Source organism: Lathamus discolor, chromosome W (assembly GCF_037157495.1).
Source record: "Lathamus discolor isolate bLatDis1 chromosome W, bLatDis1.hap1, whole genome shotgun sequence".
NCBI lineage: Eukaryota > Metazoa > Chordata > Aves > Psittaciformes > Psittacidae > Lathamus > Lathamus discolor.
The window spans coordinates 2,955,876-2,980,205 of NC_088908.1; the positions used below are offsets into that span (position 1 = coordinate 2,955,876).

Here is a 24,330-nt window from a genome sequence, read left to right on the forward strand (position 1 = left end):
ACAGACTACACTACCAGAGTAATTTTGTTTCTTTGGGGCAAGAGGAAGAAATATATGAGACTATTTAAAGCTATGATAAGAATAAGCCAAGAGACTTATTTCTTAATGCCAGGTAATTCATATTCTAAGTTTCTTAACTGCTTTTATGAGAACGCTATTACCAAGAAACTACAGAGACCCAGGATAATAAACATCAGTTTCCTGAGAACAGGAATGTGAACACCCAAGTGAAATCTAATAATTGAAATCTGTTAGGTCAGTCTACTCCTGACATATCCTGTTGTCATGTTCTCAAAGGAAGGAGAAAAAACAAACAAACAAAAAACCAAACCAAAACAAAACCAAAAAACCCCACAAAAAATACACATCTGCTCACGTAGAAGTACATGCTCAAAAACCCCACTGAAATCAAAATTCAACCATTCCTATATGCTCCAGGAACTTGGCAAGAAAGCTAATACTAAAATTTCCTGCTTCAAAAGCATGATGCTGGCCAAGACCTTCTGTCTTTAAATCACTACTGCATCATTAATATTCTTAGCTACTTTAAAAGTGATTCTCCATAAGCCTTTTCTTTAGGCTTATGGATACAAGTTTCTTTTTAAGACTTCCTTCAGTTACAGTAGCCACCATCAGCAGCATTCAGCTGGAAAGTATTCAAGCTTCAAAGGGGCAAAACCAGACTCATTTGAATGTTGAACAATAGTCAGTTCTGGGATATTACATTTGCACATACCAATGTGTATACAGAACTGGAGAAAACAGTAACAGTACACAGTAGCCCTGAAACGGGGTAGAGGTCTAAACTTTGTTACAGAACAAAAATCCACTACTGCTGTCTTCTGTAGAGAAGCAGCCTGGCAATAGTTTTCCCAACAAAATACCGGATACAGTGAGAACACAATCTTGGTTTTTCTTCTGGTTGGTGACATCATTTATACCTGCAAAGTCCTTACTGATCTTAGGAGGGTGAAGAGTCAGAGAAGTTATCACTTGTTGACAATAAAATCTCCAAAGCTTTATTCTCTCTATCAAAAAAAGACAACAACCAAAACCAACCAACCAAAGGAAAAAAACCCAACACCTAAGAACCAACTATCCCTACTTGTAACATGTTACATGAGAACATGAGCGAACTCCAACACAAAAAGGAAGCTTACAGAGGGTGGAACATCAGGTAGCCTGGGAGGAATACAGAGTAATTCTCTGAGCAGCCAGAGATCAGGTTAGGAAAGCTAAAGCCGTGACAGAATTAAATCTGGCCAGGGACATTAAGGGCAACAAGAAAAGCTTCTACAGGTACACAGGGAATTAAAAGAATACAAGGGAAAATGTAGGCCCTCTCCAGAAGGAAACAGGAGAACTGGTTACCCAGGACATGGATAAGTCCAAGGTACTCAATGAATTTTGCCTCAGTCTTCACTGGCAACAGCTCCAGCCACACTGCCCAAGTTGCAGAAGGCAAAGGCAGGGAGTGGGGGAATGAAGAACCACCTGCTGTAGAAGATTAGGTTCAAAATCATCAAAGGAACCTGAAGGTGCACAAGTCCATGGGACCTGACAAGATGTATCTGTGGGTCCTGAGGGAACTGGATGATGTAGTTGCCAAGCCATTATCCATCATATTTGAGAAGTCATGGCAATCCAGTGTAGTTCCTGCTGACTGGAAAAAGGGAAAAAATAAATCCTATTTTTAAAAAAGGAAACAAGGAAGACCTGGGGAACTAGAGACTAGTTAGTTTCACCTCAGTGCCCAACAAGATCATGGAGTACATCCTCCTGGAAACTATGCTGAGGCACATGGAAAATTGGGAGGTGGTTGGTGACAGCAAAAATGGCTTCACTAAGGGTAAATCATGCCTGACCAATTTTGGTGGCCTTCTATGATGGGGTGACAGCATTGGTGGATAAGGGAAGAGCAGCTGACATCATCTACCTGGACTTGTGCAAGGCATTTGACACTATCCTGCACGACATCCTTGTCTCTAAACTGGAGAGACATGGATAAGACAAATGGACCACCCAATGGATAAAGAATTGGCTGGATGGCCACATGCAGAGCACTGTGGTCAACAGCTCCATGTCCAAGTGGAGATCAGTGACATTCCTCAGGGGCCAGTATTGGGACTAGTGGTGTTCAACATCTTTGTCAGCAACATGGACAGTGGGATTGAGTGCACCCTCAGCAAGTTTGACAACACCACCAAGTTGTGTTATGCAGTCAACACACTGGAGGGAAGGGATGCCATCCAGAGGGACCCTGACACACTTGAGAGGTGGGCCAATGCAAACCTCACAAAATTCAACAATGCCAAGTGCAAGGTCCTGCACCTGGGTCAGAGCAATCCCAAGCACAACTACAGGCTGGGTGAAGAATGGATTGAGAGCAGCCCTGAGAAGGACTTGGGGTTGTTGGTTGATAAAAAGTCCAACATGACCCACCAGTGTGCGCTTGCAGCCCAGAAAGCCAACTGCATCCTGAGCTGCATCAAAAGAAGCATGACCAGCAGGTTGAGGGAGGGGATTCTCTCCCTCTGCTCTTGTGAGTCACCAGCTGGAGTACTATGTTCAGCTCTGGGGCTCCCAACATAAGAAGGACATGAACCTGTTAAAGCAGGTTCAGAGGAGGCCACGAAAATGCTCCAAGGGCTGGAGCACCTCTACTCTGGGGACAGGCTGAGAGTGCTGGGCTTGTTCAGCCTGGAGAAGAGAAGGCTCTGGGGAGACTTTAGAGCAGCTTCCAGTGCCTAAAGGGGATGACAAGAAATCTGGAGAGGCACTTTTTACGAGGGCCTGTAGGGATAGGACTATTCTATGATGTTTGCCAGGGTTGGTGTCATGGAATTCTAGACAACACATAGGAAGACTAGACAGCAGGCCAAGGCTGTCATGGGTTGTGGGAGGTGAAGGCAATAGGATTTGCATGATGAGCTTAAGCAACACTCTGAAAACAAGCTCTGAGGCCTTGATACTGAACAAGCCCTGGGGCGATAAGTTAGGATGTTGAAAGACAGGAAATGTAACCAAACAAGCCTTGGGGGGATAAGCCAGGATGTCGATGTAACAAAGAATTTCAGTTGAAGGTCAGAGGACATGGCAAGATGAGAAGCAAGAAGGCGGAACTGTCATCACATGAACAGCACGTGATCAGCATTGTAATTGGACTATTGTGTGCGTGTTTAACCTAGGGGATTTTCACAAAATCCAATGAGATTGAACGTGGCATGCTTGTGCATGTTGGGAAAGCACTGAACAAGGGGATAAAAGGGCTTGATTGTAATAAAGCTTTGTCTTGGTATCCTCACCAACCTGAGTCCGTGTCACAATATGCCACAATGGGTCACCTCAATTTTATGCCTCCTTAATGCCTTTGTCCAGAAGCAAAAAAAAAACAAAACAAACCAACAAAAACCAACACCTTCTTCATGTAGTCTAGACCTAGCCCTTATGGAATTTGACACTGAGTTATGACCGACTTGTTCACATGAAATCTACATTAGAAACATACTGATCTTTGCTATATTTCCAGTCTAGCAAGTAGTCTATGCAAAGGCAACTAGAAACCACCAATATTTCCCAGAAATATGGAAATTACAGCTCAGTTGAGCAGACAAAAACCATCTGATTGGCCCTCTGGTAGGCAAGTCTGCACCAGTCAAGAATGATAAAGAAACTATCAAATGACACTAACCTGTAGAACTGAATGTAATGGCAGACAGTTTCATTCGCAGCTCAAAGAGCATCTCAGCTATGTAAAATAGCATTACTTATCCTTGTTGTCAAAAGATTAAAAAAAAAAGGCGAGAGCTTCAATGTGTAAACTGTAGCAGTATCAGCACTAGAACTAGGATTTTTCACATGATCTTCTTGTGGTTAGGCAATGCCTGGATGCTCCATGGTATGGCTGATCCTGGCTATTTTAGGATCGATTAACTTAATGAAGTATGCACAACTGCCATATACATTGTCTGTCAAATACAATGTCAACTTGGTAATTAGCTAAAAAGAAACTTTCACAACCTCAATCTTGAAGGAAAACGAAGAGTAAGCAAGTGCAAGAGTTACATACCTGTTCTGATGAATGCTTTTAATTTGTTATTATTTCTACAACCCCAAACATGTTACAGCACACAATCTGAGAAATGAGACTCACATCAACTATACTAATCATATGAGGAAGCAGGCGATCCATTCGAACTTCCAGCAACATTACCAGAGCACGGCAAACATTTTTACGTACTTCGGGCTCCTCATCACCAGCCAGTGCAAAAAGATTCTGTTAGAAAGTAATATCAATTGAAAAGCCTCAATTAATCTAGTTCAACTTGTATTGAAGTTGATATGACTGGCAAACTAAATATGCAGACATGTACTTCTGTACCCTCCCACTCCACACCTAAAAATACCATATTATTTCTTAAAGATATATGGTTTAGCAAATGAACTCTTCAGACTCTCAATGTGCATTGTTACCAGTGTTTTGGTCATGTGTACATTAGACAGAAGAACATTATTTCCTGAATTATTTTTTTACCCTACACATTAATGAAGTTCTGAAGCTAGAAAACTCCTTCAATACATACCAGCAGTAAATAATGTACTCTAGGTAACCCAAATAACACCCTTTTAATCAATAGTAGTATTCCGAGAGACCTGTCATCCAGACTCAGTGACATGATGATCCCTGTCCGGAACTCTCCATCACGGGTAAGTGACAGACTGCTGCCAGTACCTTTACGCAACAAGAGTTTCTCCTATTTATGAAAAGGAAGCATTTTTCGAAATACTATTTCTTGGGTTAATCTAATCTGAGCATAAGCATTCAAAATGAATTTTGGTCAATGGGGACTGAAGATAATGGGAAGACAGCAATGTCAAGTTTGGGTGTAGTGGTGGTTGTAAAACATTACTCAAAGTTCTTGATATATCGTTTATGTAATTTAACTTAACCCCCCTCAACCAAGAATGCACACTCACCTCAATAAAAGAATCTATGTGCAACATAAGAGCTTGAGTTCTGCTGATGATAAACTGATTGACACATGCAACAGCATGAGACCTACAAATGGAACAGTTAAAATATATATATATATATTTTTACTTAAACATTTTCTAAACTGTACATATGCATCAAAAACATTAGGAAGCAAATCACATTGTCCAAGCATCTTCAAGAGGCAAGAGGGAACAAATCTGCACATCTATATTGTTACCAAGAAAAATTACTAAACTACATTTTTAAGTACCACCTTATACTCCAATCTATCTAATAAATGATTTTAAATAAAGTATTCAGTACATAAAAAACAGAGCAGGATGACTCTATCTGGCACATTTGTTCCCAACAGTATGTAAGGATGTTCTGTTTCCATATATTATGATTACTGATCTTCTCTGATATTAAAAATTCTATACAAGTCAAAATGGTGAAATTTTAGCACTAACGTAACTCTAAATATCTAGTATGTTCAGACATTTCTTGGAAGAAAGTCTCATAAAACAATGTTCAAAAGTTGTCTCTTGACAGATTTAAACATAAAATATTTTACTGACACTACTAATATTCTTTATATTTCAGCACTATGTACTGAAACCAGGCTATGGGTCAGCAGGCGATCTACTTTAAGTTGAAACTGTTTTAATTATCTCAAAGACACAAACATCACAGCAGACAAAAAGTAAAAGACTGTTTTTAATGTGATAAGGAAAAAAGGAGTATTTTCTCCATCTTTCTCAGCTCCAATGAAGTATTAAGCTTATTTTTCCACAAGTGCAAGTTCATGCTTTGTTATTTATTTTTCTTAGTGCACATGCATTTTAGGTGAGTTTCTATATCTTATTTAAATCCTATCATGCTATATTCCTAGTTATACTCTTCCTTTCAGTCTGCACCATCTACTACCATTGGCAATAATTGCTGCCTCCAAGAATCTTTCAATATGATTTTCAAACAGGAGTTATAAAACTTATTTCATGGAATCACACTGAATGGTTGAGGTTAGACATTTTTGTCCAATACCCCTGCTCAAATAGGGACACCTAGAGCTGGTTGCACAGGAACACATCTCAACAGCTTTTGAATATCTCCAAGGATGGGGACTCCACCACCTTCTATAGGCAATCAGCATTTGATCAACCTCACAAGGAAGAAAAAGTATTTCCTGATGTTAAGGCAGAACCGCATGTGGTTCAGTTTTCGTCCATTGCCTCTTGTCCTGTCACTAGGTTGTCCAAAAAGAGCCTGGCTCAGTCTTGTTTACACCCTCCCTTCAGACATTTACATGCATTGACAAGGTCTTCCCAGAAGCTTCTCTTCTCTAGGCTGAACAGTCCCAGCTCCCTCAGCATTTCCTCATGAGAAAGAGGCTCTAGACCCTTCCTCATCCTTGTGGCACTTCACTGGACTAGCTCCAGGAGCTCCACATCTCTCCTGTACTGATAAGCACAGAAATGGACACAGGGCTCCAGGTGAGGCTTCACCTGAATAGTGAAGGGAAGGATCACCTCCCATGCTGGCAACACTGCAACCCAGGATACCATTCACTTTCTTTGTAGCAAGGGCACATCGCTGGCTTATTTCAGGGTAAATGCTACTGTTCTCGTTGACAAATATTAGCAACAACAAGTTAATTTTTCTTCTATTCTATACTCCTATTACTTTGGAGAGATTAATACTGTATTAAAGTAAAAAGATGCTGAACCCATTTAATTTGATTCAGCTGAAAGATAAAGAGCTTTCTAAGTGCAGTTACAGCAGAAAAATATTTTCTGCAAGAACTCAGAAACTGATAACAATTTTTTACTCTCCTGTTGCTGCAGTCATTACAAAATAAATGTTTTCTAATCATAATATGAAATTTTAACCATAGCACTGCAGTTTCCATGATAAAATGCAAAATCTTAAAAGAAACAGTTTGATTTTCAAAGTCAAACAAATTCGAGATTTGGAAGATATATAAAGAGGTGAGGCTGATCTATTAACTAAGCAGATAAGTGTGGAAATTAATGACATGAAATCTCTGTGCCTTCTCACAACTTGCACATGCAGGATCAATTAAAAAAACTAAGTATGCTTTAAACTGATCTACAAAATATCAACCTCACTGCTCATGTAAATAAATTTTTAAGGGGTAACTTTAGTACAAAACCCAAACCTACCTTATTTTTGGACTGCTGTGCTTGAAGAACTGCAAAAATTTAGGTATCATGATATTGAGTGGTCGGTCCAATACATCACTATCTAAAATTTCAGCAGAATCTTCACATATCTTCTGAAGAGCACCAAATGCACCCTGGTTTAAAAAAAACCAAACAACAAAAAAACCTGCAAACCTCAAAATTTACATTTTGAAGAAAGCAACATTTTAAGGTTTGTAAAGAACAGGTAGTTTTAGCACACCACCACAGTAAATGTAGCTAATGAAACATGAAGTTAAATTAAAACATCGTTAAAGCTTTTTATTTAAGCACTTTATACTGTCATCTATAAGCTCTCAAACTATCTATAAGTTAAGTGACAATTTTAATTTTAGTATTCAATACTCATTTATTCAATCATAGTTTTTAAAAAGGTTAAAAGCAAAATCTTATTTGAAAACTAAATGACAAATTGCAGATGCATCCAAGTTAATTTCATATACAATTTTATTTCCTTTAATGGTTTTTTATAGGGCAAAATAGAACTCTGGACATGATGGTCAATTTGAGTTTCATTTCCAAGGGTTGCTGGTGGATTTTGTGGGTTGTTTTTTGTTGGGTTTTTTTTCTTCTTTCTTAAGAAAGTGGTACTAAAACACTACATAACAGCATGACATCTTGGATCACTTGTCATATCTCTAAGGATTATTTTATACAAAATGCTTCACAGCATCAAGTAATTAAAAAATTGTGATCACCGTCTTTTATTTTTTAAAAAATCAGACAGCTTTTTTTCTCCTCATAGCTTAAAACAGTTGATTTGTGTTCTGATTTCAGCTGGGATAGAGTTAATTTTCTTCCTAGTAGCCGATACAGTGCTGTGTCTTTGCTTTAGTCTGAGAACGATGCACATAACACACTGATGCTTTAGATGTTGCTCAGTAGCACTTACCCTAATCAAGGACTTTTCAGTCTCTCATGCTCTGCCAGTGAGGAGGGGAACAAGAAACTAGGGGGGAGCAGAGACAGGACACCTGACCCAAACTAGCCAAAGGGGTATTCCATACCACAGCATATCATGACCAGTATATAAACTGGGGGCAGTTACCTGGAAGGGATCAATTGCTGCTCAGGTTGGGCTGGGTACTGGTTGGTGGGTGGTGAGCAATTGGATTGTGCATCACTGATGTTTATTGTTTTGTTTCGGGTTTTTTTTCCCTTTTAGTTTTATATCTCTCTCCTTGTTATTCCCCTTTTCAGTATTAGTATTGTACTTTATTTTAGTTATTAAACTGTTCTTATCTCGACCTATGGGCTTTACATTCTTTCGATTCTCTTCCCCATCCTGCCCAGGGGATGGGGGAAAGGGGGTGTGAGCGAATGGCTGTGTGGTACTGAGGTCCCAGCTGGGCTTAAACCATGGCAATCTGATATTTATTTTCCTTCATAAACACTGAGCAAAAAAAGTTAATTTCGCACTAGCCTGAAATAGCAGTGACAGATTACGTTTCCAGATTAAGTTATAAGAGGAATGAACAACACTACTTTTAAGTAAGAGAAAATTCAGGGTCGGCTTGATGATGCCTAAAAGACTGGGCATCACAAAATGGTAACTTTAGGACACTTTAGGTTTCATCTGAGACCTCATAGCAGCCTTCCAATATCTGAAGGGTGCCTACAAGGGTGCCAGAGAGGGACACTTCATCAGGGACTGTAGCAATAGGACAAGGGGTAGGACAAGGGGAAGTTTAGATTAGATATAAGGAAGAAGTTCTTTACTGTGAGGGTGGTGAGGCACTGGAACAGGTTGCCCAAGGAATTTGTGAATGCTCCATCCCTGGCAGTGTTCAAGGCCAGGTTGGATGGAGTCTTGGGTGACATGGTTTAGTGTGTGGTGTCCCTGCCCATGGCAGAGGGGTTGGAACTAGATGATCTTAAGGTCCTTTCCAACCATGACTATTCTCTGATTCTATGACTACCCATCTACAGTCTTATTCTGATTTTATGCAAATAAAACATTCATTTGAATGAACACTAAGAACACAGAATGCAGGTAGAATAAAAAGTATTCAAATTTGACCCACTGTTGTCTGAAGAGATTATATATGTGTATACACACATAGAAAAAATACTAGAAATATATTTGGCATATAGAAAGAAAGACAAAGAATAGTCAAATTTAGATTATAATCTATTTCAAAATAAGCCTCCTTACCTCACAGGTATTGTAATCTTCAGAATCCAACAGGCTGCAAAGCTTTGGTAAGAGTTCAGGCCAATTCTGTAATTCCCCTTTTGAAGCAATGGTTGTTATCAGAATGCCTAAGTGAACCAGAGGAATAAAGGAAACGAGATCTCATATATCTTCACGTTTCACACCAATTTTTCTCATTTTATTCCTCTCGAAGATCTAAGGTGTTAAGGAGTTTCATGTTTTATTAAGAGCTGGCAATCATAAAAAGCAGAAGTACATTTCATTACAAATGGTATTTGAAGGACTTTGTAACGCAAAGGTAAGTTGTTCCTTCCTGCTGCTATGAAATCCTGAGATGTGAATAGTCAAGCACATTTCCATTTAAGGAAATAATCACTGCAGGGCAGGTTCTGCTCTAAATTTACTAAAAACTGTACAAATCTTGACCTCCAGTATACAGAGTATCCACCTCAAGTCACCTCCTCTTTATTATAATACAAAAGCATGAACATTGGAAGCTGTCATTCAATAAACTTATAACCCAACGGTAAATTATGTGTTCACGACTTTACTATGCTTACTAGAAACATTCAGGACACATTCTAAGATGGAGATACTTACTAAGACCTTATACACTATGGCAGGTCATCCAGAGATCAGCTGTAGGGTTGGGTGATTCAGATTCATCAAAAAGATAGGATGGCCCAAATAGTTACTAATTCAATTTCCAGCACATACAAAATCCCAGGAAAAAACAATTAGGTGACAAAAATGGGGAAGGCCACTTTACAAACTAGGACCAACTATGAGTCCATTTTGCCTGAACTAGTAATCTCCCAAGTGACAAGCGATGCAAAAAAAAAAACTTTCCTAATTTTTTCATTGAGCTAATCACCATATATCTTTTTTCTACAGAATATTAAAATTCTTATTAAATATACAAGAATACAGGACAACATTACAGAGCAAAGGACATTCTGGGAAAGACATAAAGTTACTATGCATCATGTTTACTTTGATGCAATAAGACAGAGAAACCAAGAAGACAAAGGGCAAAAATGAAGATGGAGATAAAACACAATTTTACAACCCCAGAAGTAGTTTGTATCCAATTGTCTTCATAATTGCAACTGAATAGAAAAGACTCCCAAAAGCCTGTGGAGATATATGGAGTCTTAAAGGCTATATCTTCTGAATATTATGGCCCTGCAAAGAATATCAGATGCATTAACAGAACATACATATTTTACTGTTGCTGGATCTTAATGATCTGTTTTTAAAAAAACAACAACCAAACAAAACCCCTGAATTTCATAAACAGAACTGTCATGGTTTAAGCCCAGCTGGTAACTCAGACCCACACAGTCACTCGCTCACTCCCCCCCTTCTTCCTCCCCCTGCTCCCGGAGGGATGGGGAGGAGAATCAAGAGAATGTAAATCCCACAGTTTGAGATAAAAACAGTCCCCTAACTAAGGTATAAAACAAAACTACTATGGCTACTATTAAGGAAAATAACAAGGGGAGAGAATACAATTACTCATGACCCACAGACAGATACCCAGTCTGACCCAAGCAGCGATCTGGGCCTTCAAGGTAACTCCCCCCAGTTCATATACTGGGCATGACGTGGTGTGATATGGAATACCCCTTTGGCTAGTTTGGGTCAGATGTCCTGTCTCTGCTTCCTCCTGGCTTCCCATGCCCCTCCTCACTAGCAAAGCATAAGACTGAAAAAGTCCTTGATCGGAGTAAACATCACTTAGCAAGAACTAAAAACATCGGTGTTTTATCAGCACTGTTCTCAGACTAAAGTCGAAAACACAGCATTGCACCAGCTACTAAGAAGGAGAAAAATGACTGCTACTGCTGAACCTAGGACAAGAACAAAATAAATTAATGTTCCTGCCTCCTAGACAATGTATTAAAATTGCAAAATTGTCTCCCTGACTTAGATCTGTAACGGGTTTGTAGAATTAACAGAAGGTGAGAAACAAACTTAAGAATCTATGACTCTGTAAGCATTTTTCAAATAGGCTTATTCTAGACAGCAACAGGATAGCTGTGGAGAGCTTTGCAAAGGACTGGCTGCGTGGCAGAGGTCATGCAGATGGTGATACGCTGCAGCTGGTGCAAATCTCAGATGGAAAAGTACAAGGGAGCAAGATGAGCGTGCCCTGGAGATAAACCGTGGCAGAAGCAGAACGATAATTAAGTTTGTGACCTTCAAGTTGCTTAATGTTTATCTTACTGACCAGACTCTTTATCCCTGATCCTATTTTGGATCCTGTTTTGCTGAATTCCTTTACTGTATCTTTAACCAATAATCTTGTAACATGTAAAAGCTATAAACCAATGATCTTGTAACATGCAAAAGCTATAAGCCAATAATATCTCTGTAATCAAACTATAAACATGCAAGCAAGGTATATAAGCATCCAGCTGCTTAGCAATAAACGAGACTTCTAAAGCAAGTTATGCTCGTGTCTCCCAGCTCTTTGCAACATTTGGCACCCGAACAGGGACTCAGGGACTTTGTACAGAACAAGGAGCTGAAGTGGACAGACCTCGTCGCAGCAGGGGTGGCCTAAAAAAGACAAGAAGATTTGTCTCGAGGCTCCTGATGTCACAACGGTGAATCAGGCTGTTACGTGCCACCGAAACCTTGGAAAAGCTGCAACAGCGCTGACAATACGGTATGGAAAGGCAAGCGGCATATAAACTGTTTGAGGACTTTCTGAAACTTAAAGGGGCGGATTTAGATTATAAGAAGGAATTATATAGTTTACTAGATTATGCTAAATCATTGGGTTGTTTTATTAATCCGCATACTGTACATACTTTAACGGAATGGCGAATATTCAGGGATATTTTGTGGGATAGAACGATTAATGATGATAAAGTTGCAAAAAAATATGGTAAACCTCGGCAAGCTATATATAATACCCTGTTAAAACAAAAGGCTGGGAAGACAGCAGGGATCGGGAAAGCTCAGAAGAATGCAGCCTTCAGAAGGCAAAGAACGCTTCGCTGCTGGCAGCGTCGGTTCCGAAAGCCTGAGCAAGATTTTACTGGGCTCGCCACCCGTATTTCGTCTGCCTCCTGGTGAGCTGCACTGGCGCCAACGTCTTATGAGTTGAGAAAAAGTTGAGTAGTAATTGAGTAATAATGGATAGAGAGGCAGCATATGATTTATTTAAGTGCTTCTTAGAGAAGCGGGGAGTGGGTAAGGAATTGGACTTAACGAAGGGATTAAAGGCTCTGTTAGAATACGCGAGCGAGTTAGGTTGTTTCCGAGATCCTAACGATGTATTTGATCTACCCGAATGGAGGAAGTTTGGGGATGAGCTTTGGAATAGAGTGATTGATGATAACAAGCAAGCGAAAAAAAAAAAAAAAAGTAATCTAATGAGCAAAGAAGAAACGGCAGTACTTCAACTCTTCCGATATATCCTCTCTGTGAGAGGGATAGCGTATGATGAAGCTATGCAAAAAAGATTGTTTTTTCTGGATTAAGGAGAAGGATTTCATCCAGGGGGTTGGAGAAGCCTTTGAGCTTGGGACTTGGGAAAAAAATCACTAAGGAAGAAGTCTCTGTTTTATGGATGTTTTCAGTCCTTAAGGTGAATAGAACAACCTTTAAAGAGACAGACTTAAATTTAATATTGAAATGGTCGAAGATGCATTATCCGGAGACTGATTAGTCTACCGTATCTGAGGTCTCTTTGTGGAATGGTGCACGAGTTAAGTTGTGGGACGCAGCCACAAAAGGCAGTGACACTGTGAAACATTTGTTGGTCATATGGAGAACTATTTTAGAGACGTTAAAGTCAAAAAGTGAGATCGTGGAACCCAGTGTCCCCCCCACCCCTGGCCACCCTTGAGCCTCTGTCAGTTGCCACCGCGGCTGCAAAGACTGAGGACAGAGATGAAGACAGTCTTTTTGACCCGGGCCCTATTCACCCCAAGAAGGAACCTGTGCATGCTCATCAGGCTGCTGTTGCTGTTCCTGAGGTTCTGACGCCTGTTAATTCTGATGCTGACCTGGATGGTCCTTTTGACATGGAGCCGGAAAAGAAGCCTGATTTATATCCCCCAGATCCTCATGATAAATGGGCAGCTATAAAGGGAGAAGTGAGATGGGTGGGGGATGCAGATGTATTGTGTGCTTTCCCAGTGATGTATGTGCTGGATCAAGACCCGCGGTGGGAAGGTCTCTCGTATGCCCTTATCAGGTGTATCGGGAGGACTGTAGCAGACCGTGGACTTGGGGTCCCATATACAACTCATTTGATACAGTCTCTCTGTGATACTCATGTACTAGAAGTTGGCAAATATGTCTATGATTCTATTGATGCTTGGAAACCTTTATAGATATTGCTGGCCACTTCTTCTGACATAGGCTGGCCACCTGTGTCAGAATGAGTGTGCATTTTGGTCAGTATAAAAGCCCAAGCCTCATGCGATGTGGGGGAGGCAGAGCCTCTGCGGGGACGCTCGCTAGGGCTGAGCCTGCCACCTCACACTGTGATGATGCTTGTTGGAGCTGGTTTCCTGATAGTCTTCACAGACTCCTTGTGCCACGTTCTGTACGTGGGACTGTGTAGTGGGAGTAATGATTGTCTGAATTTTGTGTTTCAAATATTGTAGTTGTGTGGAGTGTGCTTGTGGGATCCCATACGCATGTGTGTGTGATGAGGGCAGATAGTGTTCTATGTATTTTTTTTGTTATCGTGTTCATGTAAAAGTTTTTAACAGGTAGTGGTTTAACATTTTAGGCAAGAAAGGGTTAACGCAGAAGTGTGGTTGCTGAAAGGTATTTATGGTTGCTGCTGAAGCAGGCAGGCAGCTGTAGCTGCTGCCGAGCAGGCTGCCGTTTGTAGCCGTGCAAAGCAGAGTGAACAACTTTTGAAAAGAAAAAAAAAAAAAAAAAAAAAGGGGGGGAGAGAAGAAAAAAAAGGTAAAGTTGCAGAGCACAGGTAGAAAAATGCGAATCCAGGTGATAGACTGGAAATCTATTCAGAGAGAGGCTCTGTCAAACAATGATTTTGATGGCTTGCAGGCGTTGCAGGAAAAGATTCTCGCCTTTCCTGTTAAGTACCAGATTAACCCTCAAGGTAAGGCAGTAAACGCTGAAATGTCTCCCTTAAATTGGAAATTGCTATCTCAGTTAAGGTAAACTGTTTCTTCTACAGGCGTTCAGTCTGAACCCACTAGGCAAATGTTGTCATATATTTGGGGAACAGATTTGCTGTATTAAAAGTATTGTGAAATTAATCCTCGCCCCTTCGCAGTTGTTATGGAAAATGTATTGGCAGGAAGCCTGTCAAGAGGCGGTTGCAGTTCAGCGAGGCCAGGGAGATCCCCTGATTGGGGTGCAATTACAACACCTGATGGGAATTGGACAGTTCTCCACTAAGGAGGCTCAAGTCCAGCTAGGTCTAGAATTGTTAAAAGAATCTATGAGACTAGCCTTGCGAGCTCTATCACAGATTAAAGATACTACTGCAGCTCCTGCCTACATGAAAGTGATACAGAAAAAGGACGAGCCCTTCAGTACCTTTGTGAATAGGGTAGCTGATGCTATAAGGAAGTCAGGTACTCCAGAATACATGCATGGTATTTTACTGCGTCAGTGTACAATACAGAACTGTAATGATGCTGTAAGGCAGATACTTGTTCAGTTACCTGCAAATGCAGGTAGAGATGTTAGAACGAATGGCACGGGTACCTATGGGGCATCAGGCAATGTTGGTTGAGGCAGTAAAAGCAGTGGGAGAGGCAATTCAAAAAAGTCATTCGCAAGTATTAGCAGCCTTGGCACCTTTGCAAGCCACCGGTATGGTCAAGGGTCCTCGATGGTTTGGATGTGGTCAGCCCAAGGTCATAGCTGTGCAGAATTTGAAGGAATGTGTTGTATGAATTTTTCTGATCAATTAAAATCCATTTACTCACAAATAGATACCCTACGACAGCTTACAGATAAATTATGGGTTGAACAAGATTGGGGATTTGAAAGGTGGCTTCGATCATTAGGTCTTACTGAATGGATTATATCCTTATTGAAATCTGGATTAATCATCATTGTTGTATTTTTATTGATTTTATTGTGTCTTCCCTGTTTTTGTTCCTGTATTCAATCTATGCTACAAAGGATGGCTGAGCACCTAACACAGTCATTTTCGTTTGCCCAAACAGAAAAAAGGGGAATTGTAGGTAAAACATGTCTGATTTAGGGCCAAGACTCCGAAGGTCAAGAGGGAGTCTGTTTTAAGTTAACAAGAACAAAACAGACTATGTGGCAGCTGGGAAAATGCAAGGCTTGCTGAGAAGAAGGTCTGTAAATAGTCACATGCATGCTTGAAGGTGTCTCAATGGCCTTTTTTACCCCTGGTGTGATGGCTGCCACTAATTGGAGAAATATTAAAAGCCTAGCATGCTATCCAAGAATTTAGTATCACATCAACCATATTAGATGACCTCTTACATGATGTTGATAGTATCTGACATGCTGTGTTACAAAATCGGGCTGCCATAGATTTTTTACTTTTAGCACAAGGTCACGGATGTAACGAATTTGAAGGTATGTGTTGTTTAAATCTTTCTGATCACTCAAGTAGTATACACTCTTAAATAGAAAAACTACGCAGTCAATTTAAGGATATTACTTTCGCTTCTAGTTGGTTAGATTCTTGGCTGTCTTCTTGGGGAATCACTGGATGGTTACTAGATTTCGTTAAGCATGGAATAATCGTAGTTTTAGTCATTATATTACTAATAACCTGTCTACCTTGCTTGCTTCAATGTATCCAAATACAGATTAACAAAGCTATGAACAATCTCAATACGTCGCTTATTGTTCTTAAGAAAGAATGGGGAAATATGGAGAGCTTTGCAAAGGACTGGCTGCGTGGCAGAGGTCATGCAGATGGTGATACGCTGCAGCTGGTGCAAATCTCAGATGGAAAAGTACAAGGGAGCAAGATGAGCGTGCCCTGGAGATAAACCGCGGCAGAAGCAGAACGATAATTAAGTTTGTGACCTTCAAGTTGCTTAATGTTTATCTTACTGACCAGACTCTTTATCCCTGATCCTATTTTGGATCCTGTTTTGCTGAATTCCTTTACTGTATCTTTAACCAATAATCTTGTAACATGTAAAAGCTATAAACCAATGATCTTGTAACATGCAAAAGCTATAAGCCAATAATATCTCTGTAATCAAACTATAAACATGCAAGCAAGGTATATAAGCATCCAGCTGCTTAGCAATAAACGAGACTTCTAAAGCAAGTTATGCTCGTGTCTCCCAGCTCTTTGCGACAGATAGCCTAAGAAGGATCACTTCCAGATGTGTAGGCAAGAAGCCTACATTTTGTAAATGATGAAGAGACACTTGGGTGATCTCCTTGGTTACGCTGCAACAGCTATTTTTCTCCTTAGTAGCTAGTGCAGTGCTGTGCTTTTAAATTTAGTCTGAGAACAATGCTGATTACACACTGATATTTTTAATTCTTGCTAAGTAATGCTTACTCCAATCAAGGACTTTTCAGTCTCATCCTCTGCCAGTGAGGAGGGGCATGAGAAGCTGGGAGGAAGCAGAGACAGGACACCTAACCCAAACTAGCCAAAGAGGTATTCTATATTCCATACCATTAATATATTCCATATATTCATGCCCACTATATAAACCTGGGGGAGTTACCTGGAAGGCCCAGATTGCTGCTCGGGTCGGGCTGGGTATCAGTCAGTAGGTGGTGAGCAATTGTATTGTGCATCACTTGTGTTTATTCTTTTCTTTTCCTTTTCCCCTTTCAGTTTTATATTCTCTCCCCTTGTTATTTCCTTTATCATTATTATTATTGGTGGTAGCAGTAGTAGTTTTTTATTATACCTTAGTTACTGGACTGTTATCTCCACCCATGGGATTTACATTCTTTTGATTCTCCTCCCCATCCCTCCAGGAGCAGGGAGGGGGGAAGAAGGGGGGAAGTGAGCAAGTGGCTGCAAAGTTCTGAGTTACTGGCTGGGCTTAAACCACTACAGGTGGGGGCAACAATAAATAAGTAAATACATAAATAAATAAATGTCAGGCTATCAAGAACTTAAAGATGTAATAGGTATAGCATTTGAAGCTTTGCAACAGATTTTAAGAAAAATTAGGAAACAGACATATAAAATAAAAGTTTATGCATTTATGCTCGTGTTAAAAGAAATCTACATGGGCTTCTAATGAGTTTCATTTCCTTTCAAATGTGAAATATTTCCCACCCGCCTGCTGCTTTAGTTGGCCAGGAGGGAAGAGAAGACTCCAGACATAGATTTGCCTTTGTGGCTTTCTCTGCAACACAGACCCAGAAACAAGGACATCAGAAGAATAATCAAAGAAATAATCAATTTAGTAGCTTGCAGCTTTTTGACAGGTTTGGGCTAGAGTTGACAGTTAAACAAGATCTTTCCTTCCAACCAACATACTAAGCTGCAAGGTTAGAAACTGGAAACTGCAAATCTTTATAAAGGTAGGCTTTGATTTGTAATGAACTTAACTGCAAATCAGTATTACAGAACCTGTTGATATTTCACTTGAGAAATAGGAAATCTAACAAGTACAGCAACTGAGCTCATTGACCCATAAACACATAAGAGAACAGACTCCAGAGGAATGTCAGAAATTGTTAAAAACAGAACTGTAATTGGCATGACAGCATCTTTTATGTCACTATTCTAATTACATGCAACCCCAGTTTATAGCATCAATTCTACAATAAAAAAAATTTGAATGTAAGGAAAAAGCAACTATGCTTCAGTACTTTCATGCCAATAATGGGACAGGGGAAAGGTTGGGGGTTTTTGGGTGGTGGTTTGCCTCTTTAGCTCCTAAAGTTAATTTCTGAACTCAATTCTAAACAGTTGAACTTCATGACAAAATTCTCCCCTCATAGGGCAATCATTAACTTTCACTTTCCTTCTGCAGTGAAGTTTTCTAGTCCTGCCACAACTCTTAAACACCCAAACTGTTTCCCCTGCTTGCTTTTAAGCAGAGAGCTATACTAAGGTCCTGCCTAGACTAGAATCCCAATAAAGTTTTAAGAACAGTCACAGACAGCTCCTAAATAGATGCATTTATTTCCTGATAAGTTTGTGGGTCAACACATGCAGCCATCTTTTTTGAACTTGAATCCATATTTCAGTGTTGGCACAAGGGGTTTTAATAGCTGTACTACACAGCACAGAAAAGTTTCACACTGTTACTCATTTGGGGGTTAAACCAGGGAAAAGCTTAGCAATGATACAACAACATGTAGTTACCATTCAGTCTTGACCCACAGTTCTAAAATAGACTGTATTACCATCTTCATGGTCCTCAGTGAAGTGACTTCTGAGAATGGGATTAATCAGCTTCCTTCCATCTTGGTCAAAAGGTACCAGTGTTTGTCTGGTTAGCACCAGATGGCAGAGACTACAAAGGCTGCATTACCTTTTCCCTAATGCTGTTTTGATGTACTTGCTCATCTTTCTCTCAGAATTCCAGAGATCTTATTTGTGGTTGGCTCATTAAACTGATATTGCTTGAACAGCAAAAACATGTATGCATCTCAAAGAGCAGCTATGACTAGCACATGCCAAAGCATATGCTAACAAGGCAGCTGAGGCAAGTAGCAATATATTTACACCTAGCTATTATCAAGAGACCAGTGAGTACTGGACCAACCTCACTATTAAGACAGAAGCCTACAAGGATCCAAAATTTAATTACTTCACACAGAAGGGTGCAAAACACATGCTAAATAGAAATCAACTCTATGTGTTGATGGCATGATGTAATTACCACACTTTACCTACTGAGTTCTGAGAGAAGGTATTTAAAAAACAGGAACTAATTATGTTAATGTGCATCACACATGGTATAATGATTCCCTGAAGGGGTATGCATATGGAGAGGAAGGGAAGAAATCAGCTAACAGAAGTGTTTAATTGATGCAAGTGCAGTGCTGAAACAGTTCTGAAGTCAGGCCTTTACCCTGTTCCTGTTTTTAGGTATAAAAATTGGCAGCAAGCTGAATTTCAGTAGATTCAAGTAAACTTATGTTCAGTCACATTTCAAGAGATATGAACTTAATTGCTAAATCAGTTTTAAGAGAACAAGAAGCAAAAATAAGTGTGACTTTCATATATGCATACTGAAGAGTAATATCAGTATCAAAACATGGTGCAGTTGTGACATTTATCAGAAGCAAAGTTTTAGGACTTTAATAATTCTCACTAGCGCAGCTCACATATAGAATCATAGAATAGTTAGGGTTGGAAAGGACCTTAAGATCATCTAGTTCCAACTCCCCTGCCATGGGCAGGGACACCTCACACTAAACCATCCCACCCAAGGCTTCATCCAACTTGGCCTTGAACACTGCCAGGGATGGAGCGCTCACAACCTCCTTGGGAAACCTATTCCAGTGCCTCACCACCCTAACAGGAAAGAACTTCCTCCTTATATCCAATCCAAACTTCCCCTGTTTAAGTTTTAACCCGTTACCCCTTGTCCTGTCACTACAGTCCCTGATAAAGAGTCCCTCCCCAGCATCCCTATAGACCCCCTTAAGATACTGGAAGGCTGCTATGAGGTCTCCACGCAGCCTTCTCTTCTCCAGGCTGAACAGCCCCATGTTTCTCAGCCTATCTTCATACGTCCAGCACCATACAGTGCTCCAGTCCCCTGATCATCCTCGTGGCCCTTCTTTGGACTTGCTCCAACAGTTCCATGTCCTTTTTATGTTGAGGACACCAGAACTGCACACAATACTCCAGGTGAGGTCTCACAAGAGCAGAGTAGAGGGGCAGGATCACCTCCTTCAACCTGCTGGTAACAGAACCACAGAATCCTAAGTGTTGGAAGGGACCTCAAAAGATCATCTAGTCCAACCCCCCTGCAAGAGCAGGGTAACCTACAGTACATCACACAGGAACTTGTCCAGGCGGGCCTTGAATATCTCCAGTGTAGGAGACTCCACAACCCCCCTGGGCAACCTGTTCCAGTGCTCTGTCACTCTCACAGTAAAAAAGTTTTTCCTGATGTTCACATAGAACCTCCTATGCTCCAATTTACTCCCATTGCCCCTTGTCCTATCACTGGACATCACTGAAAAAAACTAGCTCCATCATCCTGACACTCACCCTTTACATATTTGTAAACATTGATGAGGTCACCCCTCAGTCTCCTCTTCTCCAAGCTAAAGAGACCCAGCTTCCTCAGCCTCTCCTCATAAGGGAGATGTTCCACTCCCTTAATCATCTTTGTGCCTCTGCGCTGGACTCTTTCAAGCAATTCCCTGTCCTTCTTGAATTGAGGGGCCCAGAACTGGACACAATATTCCAGATGCGGCCTCACCAAGGCTGAGTAGAGGGGGAGGAGAACCTCTCTTGACCTACTAAACACACCCTTTCTAATACACTCTAGGATGCCATTGGCCTTTTTGGCCACAAGGGCACATTGCTGGCTCATGGTCATCCTCCTATCCACCAGGACCCCCAGGTCCCTTTCCCCTTCACTACTTTCCAGCAGGTCAACCCCCAACCTGTACTGGTACATGGGGTTATTCTTCCCCAGATGCAAGACTCTACACTTGCCCTTGTTGAATTTCATCAAGTTTCTCCCCGCCCAACTCTCCAGCCTATCCAGGTCTCGCTGAATGGCAGCACAGCCTTCTGGTGTGTCAGCCACTCCTCCCAGTTTAGTATCATCAGCAAACTTGCTGAGGGTACACTCAGTTCCCTCATCCAGGTCGTTGATGAAAATATTAAACAGCACTGGTCCCAGCACCGACCCCTGAGGTACTCCACTAGTCACAGACCTCCAGCTAGATTCTGCCCCATTGACCACAACTCTCTGCCTTCTTCCCTTCAACCAGCTCTTGATCCACCTCACTACTTGATCGTCAAGCCCACACTTCCTTAGCTTATCTATGAGGATGCTGTGGGAGACAGTATCAAATGCCCTACTGAAATCAAGAAAAAACACATCTACTGCTCTACCATCATCCACCCACCTAGTTACTTCCTCATAGAAGGCTATAAGGTTGGTCAAACATGACTTCCCCTTGGTAAAACCAAGGTCATGCTCCTTTTGATGCAGCCCAGGATACGGTTGGCTTTCTGGGCTGCGAGCACACACTGCTGCCTCATGTTCATTTTCTCATTGACCAGCAGCCCCAAGTCCTTCTCTGCAGGGCTGCTCTGAATCTTTTCTTTGCCCAATCTGCAGCTGTGCCTGGGATTGCTCCGACCCAGGTGTAGGACCTTGCACTTGTCATGGTTAAACTGCATAAGGTTGGCATCAGCCCACCTCACAAGCATGTCAAGGTCCCTCTGGATGGCATTCCTTCCCTCCAGCATATCGACCGAACCACACAGCTTGGTGTTATCGGCAAACTTGCTGAGGGCACACTCAATCCCACTGTCCGTGTCACCGACAAAGATGTTAAACAAGACCGGTCCCAACACCGATCCCTGAGGGACACCACTTGTTACTGGTCTCCAGCCGGACACTGAGCTATTGACCACAACTCTTTGTGTATGGCTGTCCAGACAGTTCTTTATCCACCGAGTGGTCCATCCATCAAATTGATGTCTCTCCAATTTAGAGAGAAGGATGTCATGTGGGACAGTGTTGAACGCTTTGCACAAGTCCAGGTAGATGACATCAACTGCTCTACCCCTGTCCATCAGTTCCGTAGCCCCATCGTAGAAGGCCACCAAATTGGTCAGGCAGGATTTCCCCTTAGTGAAGCCATGCTGGCTGTCACCATGCACCTTGCTGTTTTTCATGTGCCTTAGCATGCTGTCCAGGAGAACCTGCTCCAAGATTTTGCCAGGCACAGAGGTGAGACTGACTGGTCTGTAACATCTTTAGCATGCAGAAGACAATAATGAGAGTAAACTTACCTACAGTAGCTCTAATTAAGGGGGAGGAATCACCAATGTTGTTCAGACATTCACTTTTAATGAAGTCAGTTACCCCATTTGGAAAGTTGTGAAAATGTGCTTTTACATTATTCTTCAAAATGAGACCACTCAAGGAACGCGTAGGTTCATCTGCAACAGAAAATAATTACATTGAAACTTTGATCAGCTCATAGGATAAAGCAGCTTCCCAGAACAATACAAGGTCAAAGCTTATAGTGATTAATATTAGTCTTTATATCTTTATCTCTCCTTCCAAATCCATCCACAAATTCATATAGCAAAGTTTTTTAGTTTCAGAGTTCATGATTTCTATTCATTCAAAATTAGAATATCAGTACTGCAAATTCTACATTTTAAGAAAGTTTCATATAGATATAAGCAAGGAATAGATCTGAACTCATGGGATATAGGAGACTCATGAAAGAGATTAGTGAACCAAAGACATTCAGACATTCTAATTATATTGACAGGCTTACTGTAGCACTATTAATGTATGAAATAGATGATAACACAGCCTTCACCATAGTAAGACCTAAAAATGAGGTAGAGAGTATGCAGTAAGTCTGCCACCCCCTACTCCCAGGAAAATAGTGTTTAATTTTTCTACAAAATATTGTACTTCCTTCAGATACCATCTGTTCTAATAATCTATTAAATTAATAATTAGAGAATGAAGAAAAAAGGCCTACGATGTTAACATGTAAGTGTTATATAGTATGAACCATAAGAAAAAAGCCACCAGAATTGACCTAAACAGACTAATAATTTTAGTCAAAAGTTTCAGTTCTCTTCACTGAGCTCTTTTTGCCTGCAAATTCCTCTACATTACTGGGACAAGAGGAGGAGAGGAAAAAGAACAGCCTAGATATTTCAGTTATGCTGGAGCAGAGACATTTACTTCAACCAAGGGCATGAATAACTTGGTATTACTTCTGAAACCTGCTGAAAGTGAGATATGGATGTTCTACATATAAAGGATTAGTTTCTAGTATAAGAAAAAAAAATTACTGTTTACAGCAATCTGAGTCAGCACATGAAGCTATTTTTAATTACATTTAATTAATTAAATTATATTTACTTATTTTAGCTCCTTCTTGGATTTTTTTTCTTGTATGAAGCTGATGTGTTTTAACCTTTGTAGGCAGCTGAGCCCGACACAGCCGTTCACCTCACTCCCCCTGTGGCAGTATGGCAGGGAGAATCGGAAGGGTAAAAGTGAGAAAACTTGTGGATTAATATAAAGACAGTTTCATAGAGAAAGCAAAAGCCACACATGGAAGCAAAGCAAAACAAGGAATTCATTCACCACTTCCCATCATAGGCAGATGTTCAGGTGTCCAGGACAAGAGGGCTCCATCACACACAATGGTTACTTGGGAAGACAAATTCTGTCACTCCAAACACTCCCTATTCCTTCTTCTTCCTCTAGTTCTATACGCTGAACATGACACCATGTGGTCTGGAATATCTCTTTGGTCAGCTGGGGTCAGCTGTCCCAGCTGTGTCCCCTCCCAACTCCTTGTGCACCCCCAGCCTACAAGCTGGTAGGTGTGTGTGTGAGGAGCAGAAAAGGCCTTGACTCTGTGTAAGCACTGCTCAGCGATAGATAAAACATCCCTGATGTTATCAACACTGTTTCAAGCACAAATCCAAAACACGGCCCCATACCAGCTACTGTGAAGAAAATTAACTCTATCCCAGCCCAAACCAGAACAGAAGACCTGATTTTGGCAAGAAGTAAGGATGTACGAAGTTTCTTTGCACCAAGAATTACAGTTAACACACAGATCTATTCTAGGCCTTCAAAACTAATAACATCCCAACAGAAATATAAACAAATTAAAGAAATATATCTTCACAGAATAGCACAATGGTTGAAGTTGGAAGGGACCACCAAGGGTTATCTAGTCCAACCTCCCTGCTCAAGCAGGGCCACCAAGATCACATTGACTAGGATGTTGTCCAGATGGCTCTTGAGTATCTCCAGGGAAGGAGACTCCACAACCTCTCTGGGCAACCTATTCCAGTGTTCAGTCACCAT

General features: G+C 40.9%; 1 protein-coding gene across 1 annotated transcript in view; it reads right to left on the minus strand.

Moving 5' to 3' along the window:
* The window catches only part of LOC136004485 (transportin-1-like), a 93,795-nt gene that overhangs the window by 36,524 nt on the left and 32,941 nt on the right, over positions 1-24,330 (minus strand). Inside the window, exons 4-8 of the mRNA XM_065661008.1 lie at positions 22,269-22,418; positions 9,353-9,459; positions 7,159-7,292; positions 4,978-5,059; positions 4,154-4,276 (exon numbers count right to left, since the gene is read on the minus strand). Coding sequence (XP_065517080.1) covers positions 4,154-4,276; positions 4,978-5,059; positions 7,159-7,292; positions 9,353-9,459; positions 22,269-22,418 — 596 coding nt within the window. The remainder of the gene's footprint in view (positions 1-4,153; positions 4,277-4,977; positions 5,060-7,158; positions 7,293-9,352; positions 9,460-22,268; positions 22,419-24,330) is intronic.